At 43.1% G+C, this 19,497-nt stretch overlaps 1 protein-coding gene across 1 annotated transcript in view; it reads left to right on the forward strand.

The window, feature by feature from the left end:
- Nucleotides 1-19,497, forward strand: part of LOC144936435 (supervillin-like) — a 155,211-nt gene that overhangs the window by 58,424 nt on the left and 77,290 nt on the right. The window contains exons 4-11 of the mRNA XM_078863489.1: nucleotides 437-501; nucleotides 1,994-2,045; nucleotides 2,559-2,713; nucleotides 3,840-4,656; nucleotides 8,826-8,945; nucleotides 10,297-10,331; nucleotides 11,289-11,353; nucleotides 14,634-14,773. Coding sequence (XP_078719615.1) covers nucleotides 437-501; nucleotides 1,994-2,045; nucleotides 2,559-2,713; nucleotides 3,840-4,656; nucleotides 8,826-8,945; nucleotides 10,297-10,331; nucleotides 11,289-11,353; nucleotides 14,634-14,773 — 1,449 coding nt within the window. The remainder of the gene's footprint in view (nucleotides 1-436; nucleotides 502-1,993; nucleotides 2,046-2,558; nucleotides 2,714-3,839; nucleotides 4,657-8,825; nucleotides 8,946-10,296; nucleotides 10,332-11,288; nucleotides 11,354-14,633; nucleotides 14,774-19,497) is intronic.

Genomic DNA, 19,497 nt, shown 5'->3' on the forward strand with positions numbered 1-19,497 from the left:
CATTTATTTAGAGCTACTATTGTTGCATTTAGTTTGTTGTCCTTCCCCCGCACCTCCGATTAGCACGGTTGGCTACGTACGGTGCGAATGAAGTTCAACATACATACGTGCAACAATCTATCTTTTATGGTTCGTGAAGGACCATTGTATACCCTGTGTTGTGGCCGTTGTAGATCGTTGTCAATCTAAACGCTATTAACATAAAAATGTTGTAAAATTGTGTGATTAATATAGGGGTTAGTTATCCCTGTATGTGTCAAGTTTAAGACACACATATACAGTTATCCATTTTGCTCAACGCCGAAACTTTGAGTGGAGGCTTTGTGGGCTTCTATGTCAGTGCATATATGTAAAATGAGTGTCTGCACGTTTGTGTGACTCCATACACGTGCGCGCTTGTGTGTGTACGTGTGTGCTGTGCGTTTCTGCGTGGCAGCAGGAGTAAGCGCTCGGCCAGCTGTCCAGCGAGCAAGGAGCGTCTCGTGTCGCTACTGCCCAGTGGTACGCAATGTTTGTGTGTCGCTGTATGCTGAAATCTTAGGACACGCTGATTAATCGCAAGTGACAGCTATTGCATGTAGAGTGAGTGGCCCGTAATCTTCAGGATGCGGGCCACTCTGTATTTCACAATTCATAAGCAGTCTAAGAACACTGCAACAGGGACTGCCAGGAAGGTAATGACATCATCCAAACTGTTAAGAAAAGTAAGTGGGCATGGGCAGGACATGTCGCTGCAAGGGATTAATGATGACGCACTGGCAGGGTGCTGAGTGGATTGTTACATCGCAAGATCGTGAGAGTTGGCATATTTCTAGATTTTAAGTTTTCGTGACTGCAAGGATCCATACTCTTTGGTTCTTTTGGTAAAGTGACGTAGGTGAAAAAATTAAATAAAAATGAAAAATTAAGGATAAAAATAAAAAATAGAAAAAAATAAATTAAATCACGACGTTTACAGTAATTTTTGTTTCTTACTGTGGTTGTCCCACCTGATAACGGAAGCTTGTGTCGCTTCCGAAACGTCGTGATTTAATTTAGTTATTTCTATTTTTTTTAGTCTTAATTTGTTATTTTTATTTTTTTTTTTCATCTACGTGACTTTACCGAAATAACCAAAGAGTATAGTTGGCATCTGTTTGGTGGAGGCCTTCATCTAGCAGTGAAATTGTTCATGGTTGATAATTGATAATGTGGTTTTTAGCTTAAATGAAGTTATATGCTGCATGCGCAATCATAGTGACACTCTTTCAATGGGCACAGGAGTGAGTTTTTACATTGGGCACAGGAGCCCTTTGAGTAAGGACTCCTGAAAAAAGGCACACTCCCTTTCCTAGTACTGTGATCAATCAATGACCGATGTATATATAGCTGAATTTTTTTCTTGATTTTTTTTTAATCAATGACATCAAATTAAAACTGCACAGCTCAGTGTCCCATTTAATTTGATTGTTTTGGGACAGGCCCTGCGGTTACTGTGTGAGTCAGCCTCTCCGTGGCAAGCAGTTGAAGAGAGGCGATGCATGCACAAGTGCCTTCCCTCGCTGTCAAATCGTTTCCATAGCGAGCGGCTGACGGAACGTCGCCCAAGGGACTTGGCGTGTGCCGTTGTCCCTCGTGATGTTTGCACAGTGATGTCGTGAGCTTGAGGAGATGCACGTTGTGGTTGAGGTTTGCGTGATGGGATCAAGGTAAATCCACAACCGGCCGGAAGCCCTTGTAACCGCCTCCACGCTCCTGTGCGCAGAATTCTGGGTCCTAACTTGACAGATTCTGACTTTGCGCTGATATTGCATATCCGGGCCATGTGCTCGTGATGTGGTGCACTTTGCCAAGTTTAATTCTCAGTTCAAGATTTTTCATGCAGGTCTTTTTGCATCGCTACGCTGATCTGTTCGGAAAATTCTAGGTTTATTTCACACACACAATTTTTGTTACATGAGCGTTTTGTTAAAACATGCGTTTCAAATGTTTATGTTGCGGGTTTTGTTTCCAGTTTCAGAGCTGAGAAAATTGTTTGAAAGTGGACAGATTTACAACATGAATAGGTAAAGGTTTTTTTTTTTATATGTATCTTGTAACTTCATTTATTCGTTGAAACTTCGTTACGTGTTTGTCTCAGACGTTCTGCATCTCTCGTCTCACCCTTATCCATTGACACTGCTAAGTGTTCCTGATACAAGTGTCCCACTGATTTGTGTTATCGTCATACATTAATAAAAAACAAAACTCGATCCCTAAATTACATTTGCCATGTAGTTTCTACTTCCTCTTGTTTTGGGATATTTTTAAAAAGCACGATATGTTCGGCGACGGGATGGAACATCTCGCTTGTGAGTTGAGCGGCAGCTTCTCCACTGCTTCTCTCACTCAATCTCACTCAGTGGTGATAGCCTTTGCCACTGCTCATACGTGCATGTGTTTACATATGGTATACTCTGGCCATATGCGTGTAGAGTGATTGCATAATCAATCACTACAGACGTTTATGCTCATTCATAATGTTGCATGCTGGAGGATTTGTGTGCGGGGTTACACGTGTGTGTGTGCGTGCGCTGCAGGAGAGAACGCCTGTCGCGTCGCGTGGATGCCATGACTGACGAGGAGAACGTGAGGACCAGGGTGTTCACCAGGCCGGTGCTGGAAGGGGACAGCTCAACTCGACGCGTGGCAGCTTCCCCCACATCCGCCTGTGTGGACCACACCAATGGATTCGGTATTGCACGCATGCGTGCATGCTCAACCCTTCCGTGTGTGACGTCCACCGTGATTGGACCGCTATGATATACATACTGCTTTGCAATGTTATTCAATATTTTTCGACATATTTTGGGTGTTTATTTGACGACTTGTAATTCTGGCTTGAGAGTGTTAATGAGTGTTCTGTAATTATAAAGCAGGTCATCCTTGGTAATTTCCAGTATAATTTACAAAATTAATCCTGGTATCTTAACTGCAAACTTCATTAATGCCACGTCAAATTTCCAGTTTATATTTTTTAACCAGGTGAGAATTTAAAAGACCAGGATAGTCTCATTTGTAAATGTAACCCGGGTCACCAAAATGACAAATCACCACTGGCTTACCCAGCCATTTGGAGTTGGTCAGTGGGCACCGTCTGTGTTACCAAGCGAGAGTCCATTGAGACTCTTGTTGTATGGTATACAGAGGAGAAAATGTGGTGTAAAGTCAGTGTGATATAAAAAACAAACTTTGGAAAGCAGGCGCGAAGCGTCCAAGGATGTGTTTTTTGAAATGTGAATTCAAAATAAATATTTAAAATGTAACCTATACAAACTAGCATACTGTGTAAAATATAAAAAAAATATCAAACTGTAAAAAGAAAATGACACAGTGTACAACGAGAATTATGACTTCTTACAGCCCTTTTGGTAAAAATACTGCAGGTCACAACAGCACACTCACTCTCTCGCCACACTGCAGGTCACAACACTTGCTTTCTGCTTCTTCCATTGCACTGCTCCACTTTGAAATTCCCTCCCATCGTCACTTTTACTCAACTCATTCATAACCTTGCACAATTCAGGTTTTTTGGGTTAGATATTATGGATGAAATTAGTTTCAAGAGCCTACGTGTTAAACTCCTATCAAAAGACAACGTTGATAGTGCTGGTTGTTTCTGGCCACTTGACGTTTGTGGCCTTTGGGCCCTGTGCTCAGCAATTGCGTTTTAAACAACAACAACAACAAATATTGTGCTGGTGTCACGATCTAAAGGGGCCCAAGCCATCCAAATGATAAACTCAACTGCGACTAAAACTGCAAAGAAAATGTAAACTGTGAATAACAATTGTGCTGGTTGTCGCTGCTGGCTTGTGCAGGTCAAAAGAGGGAGACGGAGAAGGGGCCAGATACGAGGGAGGCGGTGCGTGAGCCGGATGATCGGAGCCAGCAAGCGGCATCTACCCCCGGCGATGCTGAGTCACGAGCGGAGCGGATCGCGCGTTACAAGGCAGAGCGGCGCCGGCAGCTCGCCGAGAAGTACGGAGGAAGTGAAAGCTCGAGAACTCGTGGCCCCGACGCCGTTGAAACGGGGAGCGAACAACCCCGCAGAGCACGCTCACGTGCACGGGAATCTCCTGTAAGCAGAAGCTCAGATGACAATGAAGCAACTTTGGCAACATCCACCACAGGACTATCCTCGAGAAGGGGACAGCATCTTCCATCTCTTGATATTGATAACAAAGTTAATGATAGTGCAGCTGGAGAAATAGCTCTTCAGGAAGATGCAGTTCACACAAATAGACACGGACGGGTGATTCCCCACGATGCTGATCCTGCGGGAGGGGAGAGTTTGCTGGAGAACTACACTTCAACGGCAACCTATTACTATCGACGGAGCCCAGGTGGAGGAGAAAGCAGGGTGCCACCTTCTCTTATCCCAAGTAATCAAAATGAGATGGAACCAAATTTGAGTTTTGAGCAGAAGCCAAGTGATGCGCGCCAACCTGTAGCAAGGAGCCACAGCCTGGAGCCGAGCCGGAGCAGCCTGCGTCGTCGTTCTGCTCAGCCTGTCGGAGACACTGACCCCAAGGTCAACACAAGCCCCTCGTTGAACGCCTCCATACTGGATTCACCAAGCAGGTCTCATTCTGAGCTCTCGGCCTCTCCTTGCCCTGACTTGCTCAGCGCAGAAAGGTGAGCGTGCAAGGTTGTGATGAGATTGTTCTCTTTGTGAAAATAATATAATCGGTTGTGCGGTGTGCCGTGTGTTGAGCTGTGTGGAGTCTAGCTGTGTGTATGGGACCGCTTCTGTGACGTAGAGTGACGTTTTCTTTATGGATTAGCATGTATTAGAAATGGAATGTTAAGGTTTGGAAAATGTGTGTCTGTTAATGTGTGGTTCAAGTGTTTTCCATGCACAATGTGTCATGTTGTTTGTTTTATAATTAATTTGTTCAACATCACTCGAACATTGAAGATTCTGGAGAAAAAAAAGCACAACAGCAATGAACAAAATCCAATACATAATTGGAAAAAGCAGCATGAAGTAAAATATACCATCACCTTTGGTCAAAGACAGAATCACCTAGTGTATTCATGTATGAGAGTGCTGGTAGTAGTTGTGCGAGTGCTCACACGTTTGCATGTGTGTGTAGGACATAGGAGTGTGTGTGTGTGCAGATGTATGCAGGATCACTGTTGTATTTGTGTACGTGGACGCGTGCGTCTACAATTGATGAGTTTGGTGTGTTTGCCTTTCACGCTGCCTATCAGTGGCTTGGGAGGGTCTGGCCGAGTATCTGCAGCATTGTGGATGCAGTGCTGCTTATAAAGGCACTTGCTGTGGTTTCTTTAGTGTTTAATGTGAATGTAAATGGCAGGGTATATATGTCCAGCAGGAGGTATGCCAATCTATAGTTATGCTAAACAGAACGCCGTGGTGGCGAGATGTTAAATCCCCTCCCCTGGTATGCAGGAGGACGTGGGTTCAATCCCGACCTTGACGCCTGCTGTATATTTGGAGTTTGCATGTTCTCCCAATGGTCGCGTGGATTTTCCTACAAGGCCTCCGGTTTTTCCCTCCACATTTAAAATCAACATCACGTGTTTAGGGCATTTGGCTGCGATACATTTCCACGTGGTAAGCCAACTATGTTTTGGACAGGTCACTTCTGAAAAAGAGCTGTATAGCTCAGTGGGTCTTACTTGGTACAATATAAAATAGTTTTAATAGTTTTTAACTAGAGAGGATATTCTGGGTTGTGTTAATGGTGTGTTTACATTCCACTTTCATGTGTGTAACACTGACTTGCTATTAGATATCCATCTCGTTTTTTCTCTCCTGAATTCATTCTGCTTGAATGAATTCAGGAGAGTAGCCTCAGTAATGGAGGGGACCAATATTGCAGATCCTATCATCTGCGGAGTTATCCGTGCATTTTGTTCCACTTATCCATGGTAAAAATTTGTGGATAATTGCAGTTAATTGGAGGTATGTGCTGCTCAACTCATCCTGTGCGTGAAATGGTTTTCTTTATTTATTGAGGAGACCCCCTCCAGCGTAGAACATATTAAGTTTTGTTTAATAATTTCATGTTTTTCACTGCTAGGGAACACTCTGTTCCATTGTAATTAATAAAGCTGCTGAGAGTGAGCCTCGCAAGGCAGTGCGCATGGGTTGAAGTATGTATGTACGTATGTATGTTGAACTTTTTTCGCACCATACATAGCCAGCCACGCTAATCGAAGGTGCGGGGGAAGGACAACAAACTAAACCCAAAACGCAGTTCTGAAGAAAGGAATTTTCAATCCAGATTATAAAGTGCATAGCTCCAGTGGCTTTCTAATATCGGAAGGAAGAGCGTTCCAGATGGCCGCAGAAGCACATCTGAAAGCACACGATTCAGTGACTAACTTTGTTCGATGGCTTTCCAAAAGCCGCTGTGAGGATGACCGGAGTTCGCGTGATGGTTTATGTGCTGGCACACGGGCACTCGGGAGCCTCGGTTGTGTCAGCTGTGATGCCATGTTCCATATGGCCCGACGACTCGTTATTTGTTTGTGGAGGCTGCGCATGCCTTGTTCTTGTGTCGTGGTGCTGAATGTGTGAGTGCTGTGCTGTAATGGTAAATGGGGGCGATCGACGCAACTCAAGGCCCTCTCCTGTTTCTCCATCTTGCTCTAAGACGACTCTTGAGAAGCCATCACAGCCTCTGTGATGGCATCCAGGAGCAGAGCCATCGGGAGCCGGAGAGTCCATGGAGGCAGGAACGTGTGCGGCTGCATGGCAGTGACTTCACTCCAAAGGAAGAGGCACACAAATTGTTTCATGGAAAAGTGATCTCTGGAGAGACTCCTTCAAAAACAAACTTGAGGATAAGAAACTTTGAGAACAGTTCCTGGTCTGGCAGAAGAATGACGGAGAGTGATTCTCTTCAAAATAGAACAAGTGGAGACCAAATCAACCAAATTTGTTGCGAACCCTTTGAAAGGTGTGCGACAAGTAGGAAGTTTGACACCCAAGCACACTCCAGGCTGAGAGTCATGCGTCAACACTCTCAGCCGATTGCAGATCCTGCCTCAAACTACATGAGTTCTCACTCTACAAGGATCACACCCAGGAGAGACCAGTGGCTGAGAAGAACCACATCCCTCTCAAACGATCTCCCCTCTTGCTCCGACAACACGTCTGGATTGTGGGCCAGTGAGGTGGAATGGCCCAGATGTCGGCCAGCAAGCGCTGAAGGGTCGCCAGCGTTTGTGAAAGTTGGTGTTGAACAGGAGGGGGAGGGAGGCACGAAGGGGGAATGGGGGGAAAGTTCTCCTCTTGATACACGCATCTCCGTGTCCAAGTTGCGCAGGCTGTTTGCGGCCGCGAACGCCCGCGTGACAGACAGCCCGTAGGTTTTCACCACCTGTGAGCTAGCGGCTCTCTTCTTCTGTCCGCACGGTCCTCAGGCACGTGATATTTAGTGTCAGCTGCGCTTTGTTCAATTGAGTTGGTGCATAATCTGTCTGCTGCAAAGGCAGCATCGCAGACCCTAGCGTGCCCTGTGTGGACACAAAAAGAAAGCCGCCGTGTGGAGTTCCTTTCGTTGTTTGACTGTTGTGTGAGTGTCGCTAATTTACTGCATGCACAGTGGGACATACTTAACATAAAAACATTACTGTGAACATGAACAATACTTCCAGTCGTAACCAAAACAATTGGAGGAATATTGAAATTTCATTTTCAGAGTGATCTACATGAACTCATGCCAGTGCCAAATATATATATATCTCTCACATTATTTCGGTTAGATTTTTTCGGTAAAGTCACGTAGGTAAAAAAAAAGAAAATAAATTAAATCACGACGTTTCGGAAGCAACACAAGCAACCGACACTAGGTGTTGACTGCTCGAGCAAAATGAATGAGGCGTCACTACGTGATTTAATTTATTTTCTCTTTTTTACCTACGTGACTTTACCGAAAAACCAAAGAGTATGGACCCTTGCAGTCACGAAAACTTCAAATCTAGAATTATTTCGGTTGTTCAACACAGTAGATGTTAAGATTGTCTCACTGTCACCTCACTATTGATAACATGTTTGTTTATGCACGTGAGCCCACTGCAGCACACATTATGTGTGTGTGTGTTATATTGTGTGCGCACACTGGCACCGCTGTTATGGGACCCCCCCCACCTAGTTAATTACAAGCAGTAGCATGTGTGCTTTGTTACTGAAGTTTTTTTAACTGCTGGTTTTGTCTGGCTCAAGTGGCCTGCAGTGTGCTGCTGTGATGCATGTCCACTGAGAATGCTCCCTCTTTCGTTTTAGACCGTGAATTTGTGTTGTTATGCACTCTTTCTTTAAAGTCCCAGTCAATGCACTTATAAGTGGTTTGTACTTACAATAAAGTTTTGTTTGTACAGATTAAGACTGATGACATATTCAGGGCAATTGCTTCGTGAGATCTTGTGCTGTGTCAGCAGTTGACGTGGGCTCTGTTATCTCACTGCGCAACTCTCACCGGTCGGGGTCGTGTTTCATGGTTGACATGAATGAAGTCCACATTTCTTGCAAAATACTGCTATTTTGATATCACAATTCCGTGAACCTACATACTGTGCAATCCAGCTGTTGGCCGCGTTTTTGCTGTGATGTGGACTGCGATGGCTCCATGCATTGCATTTGACCCCACTGGCCGTCCACCGTCTTCACTGTTGTCGTTTGCATGCGTTCACATCGTGCGCTTGTGTTGATGTGTGTGCATGCATACGTGGTGCTTTGCGTGTTGTCATAGGCTTTTGCCGCATGTCACTGTGCTGCTCTGCTAATGTCCTGTCTTGTTGCTGTACCTCACCCCACTGCATGCCTGCAGTAGTAGTGGCGGTAGCAACGTGGCACGCTCACCCCGCTCGCCCCGCGGTGCTGAGAGGAGGAGCTCGGAACGCTTCCGCACGCAGCCCATCACATCTGCCGAGCGGGAGGACAGTGCACGGTACCCAGGACACACAGAGGAAACCCTTGCCTGGAGGGGATAACACTCAAATGTCAACACAGATAGATTGAAGAACCTATTGCTGCATTCATAGCCAGACACATACTCGAAGGTCAAAACCTGTGGATTGACAAAGGGCAATAAATAATTAGCATTACTCAAGATCAAAGATTAAGATATGATAAAAAAAATAGTCAAAGTCTGCTAAATCAGCATGCCTGGAAAACATCAGTGGCATGCATGCTCAAGCAAATATAACAACAAGAAAACCGCCAAGCATTTCGGTAAACATTAAAATGTGTAATAATAATGTATAGCCCTTTGTCAATCCACTGCTGGATGTAGGCCTCCCCACCAGCACCCTGATAAACATTCCTTCATCGTTGTCATTGTCCTCATTAGAAGCAATATCAACTCAGCAATTACAATGGCAACGGCAACATCGTTTTCATCATCATAATCATCATATGCAGCAACAGCATTCGTTTTACGTTATCATCAGCACCAATTATCACAATTCTGTCATGTCAACTCAACCCTTAACACTGCACACTTTTGGCCATTCTGCAATTGTGCGATGAATCGTGGCAGAATACATATTGTTTTGTACGTAATGGGTTGTACATGAATTGCCACGTGTGGCATGTTTTTGTTTATTTATGGAATCGGCCATCGTTGTGCAAAAAAAGTGGCAGAATGACGGTCCAAAATAGGTACATGAATCGGAACATACATATGTTCACATAATACCCTGTAAAAAAACAGGTGTATTCTTCTTCTCATGCTTGTTTACCCAGGAAAGCCTCCCTGAGTTAGGAGGGTCCTGGCAAGGTTTCACAGTAGGGGGCGATTATTGCAATGTAGATTAAATTACACGTGAGTAATATGCAGGTAAAATTCTTAAAATTTGGACCATGAAGCTATCACACAATGGCCGACAGTCTTGCGAATAATGTCACGAGATCTTTAATGCCCACTGTGAAGTAGACGGCACGCATTTGATATGTTAAATACACCCGCAGTAAAAACCAGGACCGCTGCTGGATTCGAACCTTGAACCTCTACAACCAAGTGGGAAAACGCGCTCCTGCTTGGCCATGTCATCACCAAATGTTATTGTTCATTGCAAAATAATTATTAAGCCACCTTGGACTTTGAAGGCATGGTACATGTCACGTGACATTAAACATGATTCATATCACAATTGTTAATAGTAACATTGGAAAATATTTGTACGTTTTTATGAGGTTATTGTGGTTGTTTTGTGGTGAAATTAAAGATAAATGCATTTCGGTGTGAGTCGGATCTGAGAAGCAGCAGAGTATAAAATAAGGGCTTGTTTGTTTTTCAGCAGCAGACCTTTCATCGGCCTGGATGGGTCAGAAGGTGAGTTCCCAGGAGTTTAGCCATGCAAGTGGAGCTTTAATATCCACCCATATGTGGACTTTTTATGGCCTGTTGTTTGTGCCGATGGGTGACCGGGCTTTTTCTCGTGTGGCCTCCAGGCTGTGAAATTCACTTCCACTGGACATTCGGTCAGCTGACTCCCTCGGTTTATTCAAATCCCGCCATAAGACGCAGTTTTTTCAGGGATTGATTGGTGTAAACCTGCATGGTTCGTTTTGCTCTATACAGGACCTTGTGACCTTCGGTTGAAAGGTGCTTTAGAAGTGTAAATGATTCGCTCACTCGAGAAGAGAGAGAGAACGATTCAGAGGCACGAGGAAGCACAGACAAGCAGACGGCAGTGAGACCCTGCAGTCCTTCTATACATTAAGATTTTTTTTTAAAGACAATGAATGACTGTTTATACATGCGCGAGGAAGCAGGAGCACCTGGAGAAACCCCCATACAGAAAAGATGAATGATGAGATTATCCCACATTTTGCTGTGCTGCCATCTCATGGCAAGCCAGGGTACAGCACCTCGACACCCATGGCAAGGAAGTTTCGCAACACTTTTATTAACAGAGACAAAATGTCAATGAGGCCATTTAATTATCGATGCTGGGACCGTAATGTATCTTTTTCAGACTCATGCAACTTTTATTTATTTCAGCTTTGGTATGAGAGTTTGCTTGGCTGAAGGCTCAGTGTAAACAACTCATCCACACTGTTGACGAAACAGGTCAGAGGTTGTCAATAATAGGGAATTATAGGTATATTGGAAAAGTTTTTTTTATCATTTTTGGCAATATCATTACTGCTGATGTAAAATGAGACGGAAGGGCAAATGCTCTGTTGCGTCTATTACAGTTAGTGAAAAAGTGCATTACAGTTAGTAAAAATGCTAAACTAAAATAAAATGTGCATTGCACTGATGGCAGCTCATGATGTCTTGCAGGAGAAGAAGAGAAGGTGGATGATAAGGCAAAGATGAGTGTCGCTGAAAAAAGGTCACTCTTCAGGGTGAGTGTGAGGGAATAGATTGCAGCGGCTGGTTTAGAGGAAGGAGTGGCGATGCTTTAATTTTATTCACGACAGTTTCCAGTCTGGTACATCAATACCCCGATTTACGTCTCCCCTTTTTACGTCGTTTTGAAAATATGTCGTTACCTTATTATAAATACTACTACTACCTTATTTGCATCACCTCAACCCAAACTTATGTCGTTTACAGCATCATCCTTCCTTTCTCGTATCCGTCGCCACAACAGCATTTGCCTCCACCTGCCCTGTGAATTGCTTTGATTTATGTTGTTTCGATATTCGGCGCACCTTTCAGGAACGCATCCCCGATGTAAACCGGGGGTATTACTGTAATTAAATATAACTCTTCTCTTGTCACATCAAAAGTTAAAGGTCACCGGTTTTGAACGTATTATATGGGTGATATCTCTCGAGAGATGCGAGACAAATCACGTAATGGTGGTGCTTAATTCCTACTCACCTGCCACCCAATATAATGGATGCTGGCTGTAGTTGAAGTATCAACTGGTCTATTATTACGATTATTACCAATCACTTCTGCCATCATCACACACATGTGTGTGCCCTGATGGCAGCTATTCCACCTGTTTAGTTTCAGTTTCATTTTTCGGTATAGCCCTGTGAGCCATGAGGCTCTTGCAACCGCAACAAACAAAAACATGAACAAAGAACATCTTAAAATGACGACGCGCAACAGAAACATCCAGGAAAAACCAGAAAAAAGCACCGTATTACAACGCTGTGTGCAAAAATCCCAATGGGATGCAAGTCTAACAATAACAACCATAAGACAATTTAGTTAAAGTTATCAGGCTAACTCCATACTTCAACAAACATGGTTTAACCATACGTTTTCGAAATCACCAAAAGAAAGCTATAAAAACAATGTAACAGTGATCATAGGAACTGTGATTCATAATGGATGCTGGCTGTAGTTGATGTTACCAAAATAGCTATTGTTACCACCATTGTTTGGTAAATTTAAGTTGTGTTTAAACCCTCAGAGGGGAAAAAAACCCTGTAAATAATAGCTCGCTGCTCTTCTAATGTGCAGGTTTTCAAGGGTGCTGCCATTGTTGACCACGTGATACATTTTCCATGTCACAGCGTAATTTGCAGAAAATTAAAATCTTACATGCGCTTTCCATGGTCATGCACCATTAAGTGTGTAATGCTTACCGATTCACAGTGACATAGGTCACAGGATAACTCAAACCTCGTTGCTTATTGAAGCACTCTTGTAGTTTTTGGCAGTACTGAGGCTTGTATGGAGAGGATGCTAAGTATTTCATGGTAGAATAGCATAGGCAACTTGGAGGTTTGAAATAGGGCATTTCACAAATAGCATAGTGCATTTCACACATTCAGGGAAGATGTTTTCCATGGTGGGTGTGCGTGTGTGTATGCATGGTGATGGAGGGCAGGCTTCTTACACAAGTATAGCAATGGTCACCTATGGGTCACACACTGTGTAAGGGCCCACCTTGGGGTGAGCTTTCAAACTTATATAATATTTTTTTAGAGCTGGCAGAAGAAGGATGTGGCTGCTATATACATTGGAATTTTACGTGAAGATTTATTGATTTTGAGAGGTATATTTATGTATGAAAAATAAGAATAAGTTATACCCTTTCTGGCAATAAAACAGGTGTTAAGATGTTCAAACACCAAATAGAAATCTTTTGCGAGGATTCAAATCTGCATTAACCACACGTACTTGTGGTGAATATGCAAACAAACATGCTCTGATAATATATGCTTTGTCTTTGAAACTGATTGGCCTACACCAGAGACAGCCTTCTTTAGGGCCTAGCCCCACCAGTGTCAGACCAGAGAATGCCAAAAGGCGAACAATACAAAGACAATGCCACTATCAGAGCATTTATCACTCGGGGTGAGCAGCTACAAAATGGGACCTTTATGCCAGTATCAAAATATGAAAAAATAAGAATAGGTTCGTGGAAAAGGTTTCCATTTTGTGTTTGAACATCTTAACACCAGTTTTATTTCCAGAAAGGGTAAAACCTATTCTTATTTTTTCATACTTTGATACTGGCAAAAAGGCCCCATTTTGTAGATATATTTATGCTGACATCAGTTAGTTTCTTAAAGATTTCCCACAGCATTTGTGTTGGTTTTTTGCTACAATGTCCACGCTTTTGAAGTTGAGTAATGGGCTATGATTTACTGTATGCATGTTTCAAGACTTCTGTTCTATACATTTGCGAATGGTAAACGTTGATCTCAGCAAAATGTGAACGGAAACATGTTGTTTCTCACGTTGAAAATCTCTTTTCGTGTTCTGCTGCAGTTATTTAATTTGCTAAAGCGGAAAGGTATTTTAATTCCAGAATTTCCTCTGTGGAGAAATCATAAGAGAACACACGAGTCACGTTGACATCAGAAAAGATCAAACTAATTGTGATCCACAGAAATGGCCAGTCTCCTGAAACCGATATTTTAGACGCCAATCGTGACAACCTTGCCGCAATGTAGCACAATGATAGAATATCGGTATTGGACAGTTCACTGCGTGTGCTTGCTCTTGCGTGCTGGACAGGAGCAGATGGCAGAGTTTGGGTTACAGCAGAAATCTGAGATCTTGTTGCAGGATGCCAGCTTACACGGCCGTGCAGGGTAATCCTACACATGTAATCTCCTTTGCCTAAATTTAGAAGTCTGCCTGAAGCTCTTCGTAGTTCTTCGGCTGTTCACAAAATGTACGAACGTGATAACACGAAAAGTCTGATGCTAAGTAGTCATCTTGTGATTTTGAGAAGCTAGTGGACGAAAGATTGCCACGTGAGTTGTTGGAGATCCCTGCAGCTTGTGTTACCATTGCCATTATTTTTAGTGGGCTGCATAGAAATGCGTCCGCCACATTTGCCTTAGGGCAGCGGTTTTATTTTCTGCCGCCACCAACGTTTGAGAGAGCGCTGCACACCACAAGCACACTCGCTCGCCTTTCACTACCATTACAGCTTTACGGCAAGCTTCGTCAGAGTCTTGTGTAACTGAAAAAAAAACCACGATGGTAGTGAATGACATGATGATGAGCATCCTCCTATACTTGCGCAGATTTTTTGTAAATTTATATTCTTATTCAGGAAGATTATGGCTAAAAAACACTTTATTTCATTGGTGTGTTATCATTCTCGATTATCTTAAAGTGTGGTAGTACTTTGAGCAAAATTATTGGGATGTGTTTCTGACTCAATGTCAAAATGTTCACCTTCGTTTCTCCCTTTGTCATGCACAGGAGCTGGAGAGGACATCTGTGGAGCTGTGTGCTTCACCCAGCGGCAAGCCACGTAGCCGCAACGCAGCCGTGGAGAGACGGCTGCGAAGAAATCAGGAGCGTTCTCGCACCCAGCCCGTCGACTACAACCCTGTCAGCAGGTGCAGGCACGGCACACTCCACACGCTCAGCACACTCCACACGCTTAGCACAGCCTGCACATATCAGACTCTATATCCAGCCCACACACAGTACGCACACGCTGTACACACTTAAAGCAGCATCTTAACACTCTACATCCAAACAGCATTCTCACGTACACTCTACTGTGCATGCAAACACTCTAAACGCGATACACCTAGCTTACATATAATACATACACACATACTTCACCTAACCTTCCAAAACAAACTCCTCACATTATACCCCTCATTAGACATACAATCCATCCTCCCCAATGCGTCCATCGTAAACACCCTATACACATTCACGCCACATCCAGTCTGTACAACCTGTGTGCACCAAATTCTATACCCACTGAGTGAAGCCTGGACACATGCCACACACACTACAACGAAAATAACATGCGCTTGCCACACGTGTTGTACACAAATTTCCCAAACGACGAACACGGCTTGTTCTATTTTCCAATGTATGCTGTTTACTTAGTGTTTTTTTAATACATTTAAAGTTTTTGTCATTGTATTCTGTTCGACATCTTTCACACTGTGCGTGTTGTTTTTGTGTTTGTACCCCATGTCTCCCTTGCAAAATATACTCTTTTGAGTGGCCTATCACCTGGTTACAAAGGTCAATAATATATTGGTTGATGAAACATACACACACTATGCCTAACATACACATAATCCTTGCTTAATACTATTGATGATTGCGTTGTAAAATCAACTTTTTTTACTGAAACTTCTTGTAATTTAATTTGAAAAAAAATTGTTTCAGTTTAAAACTGTTGTTTATAGCCACAAAGGCTAGTTATTATTATGGATTGTGGCATTAACATCTGGAGTTTATACGTGTAAAGCGATTTTCTGTGGTAAACCTGTACAATATGGAACGAGATGTGCAATTTAGTCTCCATTTGCACGGTGAATAATAATGGCTATCTTTAAAACCGTACTTTATTAGCAAGCGACCCTTTGTACATGCCTGCTTACTGAGTGAGTTGCCGCTCTTGCATTGTTTCAGGCTCGCAGGGTTATCAGTTACCGCCGTGGATAGAGTCTGTTAGTCTGGAGCAGTTGCCTGTATTGATGCAGCCGGTCTGGAATGGCATCATGTCCAGGCTTTACCTTTGCTTGAGGCTATGCTATCGAGGGCCCACGCAAGTATTTCTGGGTTGAAATTGTGTAACAAGAAAACCATGCATTGCTATCCTATTATAAGACGGATATCATTCTAAATACTGGCATATATTGCTGCAGTTTGGCATATGGCAGAGGACCTATGGTTGATAAACTACATTTATAGGGAATATCATTACAGTGGATTGCATAAGCTCCAATACAATTGAGGACAGGTGTCTTGCAACGGATGCTAGAAATTTCATGGCAAGATAGAATAAGCAATGCAGAATTCCAGGAGAAAACGTGACAGGTAAGTTTTGTAGATATGATCTGGCAAAAAAACAGTTGGGTAGGACGTGTGTGAAGGACAGAGGGGGGCTGATTGGCGATACAGCCATTGGAGTGGTCTCCACGAGTTCGGCGACCAAGGGGAAGACCTTAAGATCAAAAGGTGGGAGACTGTGAGGGCGGATCTTAGAGGTCACTGCGTGTTGACTGTTCAGCAGGTACAGAATCTGCCAGTGGGTAGAAAGCGTCGGCGAGGTGAGGTCGTGGTATCAACGGCTTTGGCCACGATGAGATCTTGTCAATAATTACGTCAGCTTAAATGGCAGCGGCAAGTGCAATTAAAATTAACAACATTACAGTGGCAATTTAGCGATCAAATTTATGCAATTATTTAACAGATAAACAAGGTCTGCTTTTAAACAAGCTTAGTGCTGTGGAATGGAGACAACCAGGGTCAGGATATCCTAATAAAGGATTGACTCTTGGTGTCAATTTACCTTGATGCTGTGCCCTCTTGCACTCCCCCATTCTCTCTGTGATAGCAGCTGATTGCAAAGCCAAACATAGCTCACATTTGATGCCAGGCACCAAGGCCTGGCGCCAGGCACCAAGGCCTGGCATCAGCCATTGCTCTCCCTTTTGCAGCATATGTATATTTTTACTTTTGCATTCTGGCCATCAGGTGTTGAAATGTCCACTATCTACTTTTAACAAAATGGGGACATTAAATCTGCATATGTGCATTGCGTATTCCTCAAGAGCACAAATTACACACTCTGACGTCTTCTCATCCACCTTCCCTTCCACACTTGTGCTATTGCCTGCCCTTGGCAGCACACACCGATGCTAAAATTAGGTCAGGGAAAATCACGACTGGAAATGGATTCATCTGCTGGGCTGAAGTTATGCGACCTTCTCTCAACATTTGGGGTTTTGTTTCTCTGAGAAAAATATAAGAGGTTAAACATTTGGCCTTTTTAAATGCGAATACAGTGATACCTCGGTTCACGAACGCTTCTGTTCACGAACAACTCGGTTCACGAACAGAAAAGTTCATAAAAATATGCTCTGGTTCACGAACTCCGCTTCGGTTCACGAACAGGAGCCGCGGCCATTTTAATGCTATTTCCAGGCTGTCACATGGTCGTGACTTCCTGTAGGAAGATCGTGGAGAGAAGAAGAGACACAGAAATAAGTACTGTGAGTACTGTGAAGACACTTTCAGTGACTTTTTGCTTTTTGGTGTGCTTTTTAGCACATACAGTACTGTACTGTACTACTGTACTGTACAATACTGTACTTACTGTATTGTACAGTTCACCCGTTTGAGTGCTTACTGAAGTCATCTCAAGCAAGGTTAGTGTTCTCTCTTTATACATTACTATACTGTACAGTACTAATGTGTATTGTAATTTGTTTAATATTTTTGTGCTTCAAAAACCAAAAAAAAGGTCAGAACGGATTAACCAGATTTCCATTGAACCCTATGGGAAAATGTGCCTCGGTTCACGACCAATTCGGTTCGCGACCAGAGTCAGTTCACGAATTAAGTTCGTGAACCGAGGTATCACTGTACATGGTCATGCAAAGGATATAGTTGAACATGAAACTTGCCACCAAAACACTGACCTAAATTCCATAAATTATACAAATTATTTTGGTGATGCTGTGTTGTTAGTGGTGCACAAGCACATTAACAAATATGATATTTATTTTGGGTAACTTTCCATAGATACTCTTTGGTTTTTTCGGTAAAGTCACGTAGGTATAAAAGAAAATAAATCACGACGTTTCGATTGCAACACAAGCAATCGTCATCAGGTGGGAAAATCACAGCAAGATTTTTTTTGCTGAAGTGGGAGAGAGATGCCATGGTAAGAGGTTATATAGGTAAGAAAGGTGGGAGGGGCAAGGGGGGAGAGAGAGGGGGGTAGGGGGAGGGGAGCACTGTGTGGACGCTAGGAGAGGGAAGTGAAGCTAGACGGGGGGAATTGGGCAGGGGCTGGAACTGGGAGGCCGAGAGAGCTGGGGATGCGGGGGGGGGCAAGTTAACTCGGAAAAATAGACTAGTACCCGGACCAATAGGCTAGTACCCAGACCTGGCAGATATGATAGAAAGCAGTTAGGGTCTTACCTGGTTAATAACATCCTTCCAATGATTGCTGAATTTGTATCCATCTTCTCGGTTGAAGTTATGTCTACGTTTATATATCACGGATTTTGTGTACTGTATTGAATATTTTATTTTATACCTACGTGACTTTACCGAAATAACCAAAGAGTATCGATTCCTGCAGTCATGAAAGCTTCAAATCAGGATTTCCATAGATAATTGTTTTACCTTTCATTAACCGGCGAAACGAAATAACCACCACTCATAACAGCAGCAATTGTGCTAATACCTCTTCACTAAACTTTCTTAGCGATCATGTTAATGTTAATTATCGCAAGTTTTTTTTTTATCCAACACTACTTAATTGTCTCCTTTTTTTATGTCAAATCCAACAACCCTGGGTAACAGCGATCCTCCCTCCCACATTCACTGCTTAATTTGAATTGTCCCCTATCTCGTGTTGAGTGCTTTTCTCTTGGCTGTCAATTTGTTTTAACATGTACAGCTGATCCCACTGTAATTTTTTAGCCAAGTTATTTTTAACATAGACTTTGGATTTATAGTGGCCTGTCATGTTCTCACGAAGATAAAGCAAAAAGGATCAGATTTAAAACATTTGAGTAGCGGAATCAATAACATTTCTTATCCTGCATTGCACATTGAGCCAGTTATCTTAAAATATCTATCTCTTTATTCTTACTATGTGAAATAGTGGCACCTAAAATGTGGTAATTGCAGGAAAGTTGATTGAAAGCCTTCTAAATAACAGTTTGTGTTCTTCTAACAGACATCGTCAATCGTTGTGCAAACCTGTTGTCTGTGACTTGAGTTTTAATCACAGCTGTGCTGTGTTCCTTATTCACCTTTTGGCAGAGGTGTGGACTCGAGTCATGTGACTTGGACTCGAGTCAGACTCGAGTCATGAATTTGATGACTTGCGACTCGACTTGGACTTGCATAACAATGACTTTGTCCCACCTATGAGATGTGGACTCGAGTCATGTGACTTGGACTCGAGTCAGACTCGAGTCATGAATTTGATGACTTGCGACTCGACTTGGACTTGCATAACAATGACTTTGTCCCACCTCTGCCTTTTGGCAATCTTTTTAGGTTTTATTACAGTTCCAATAATGTTAAATGATGAAGTCCCCAAATGCGGTTTGTATGGCTTTTCCATATC

Source organism: Lampetra fluviatilis, chromosome 1, assembly GCF_964198595.1.
Source record: "Lampetra fluviatilis chromosome 1, kcLamFluv1.1, whole genome shotgun sequence".
Taxonomy (NCBI): Eukaryota; Metazoa; Chordata; class Hyperoartia; order Petromyzontiformes; family Petromyzontidae; genus Lampetra; species Lampetra fluviatilis.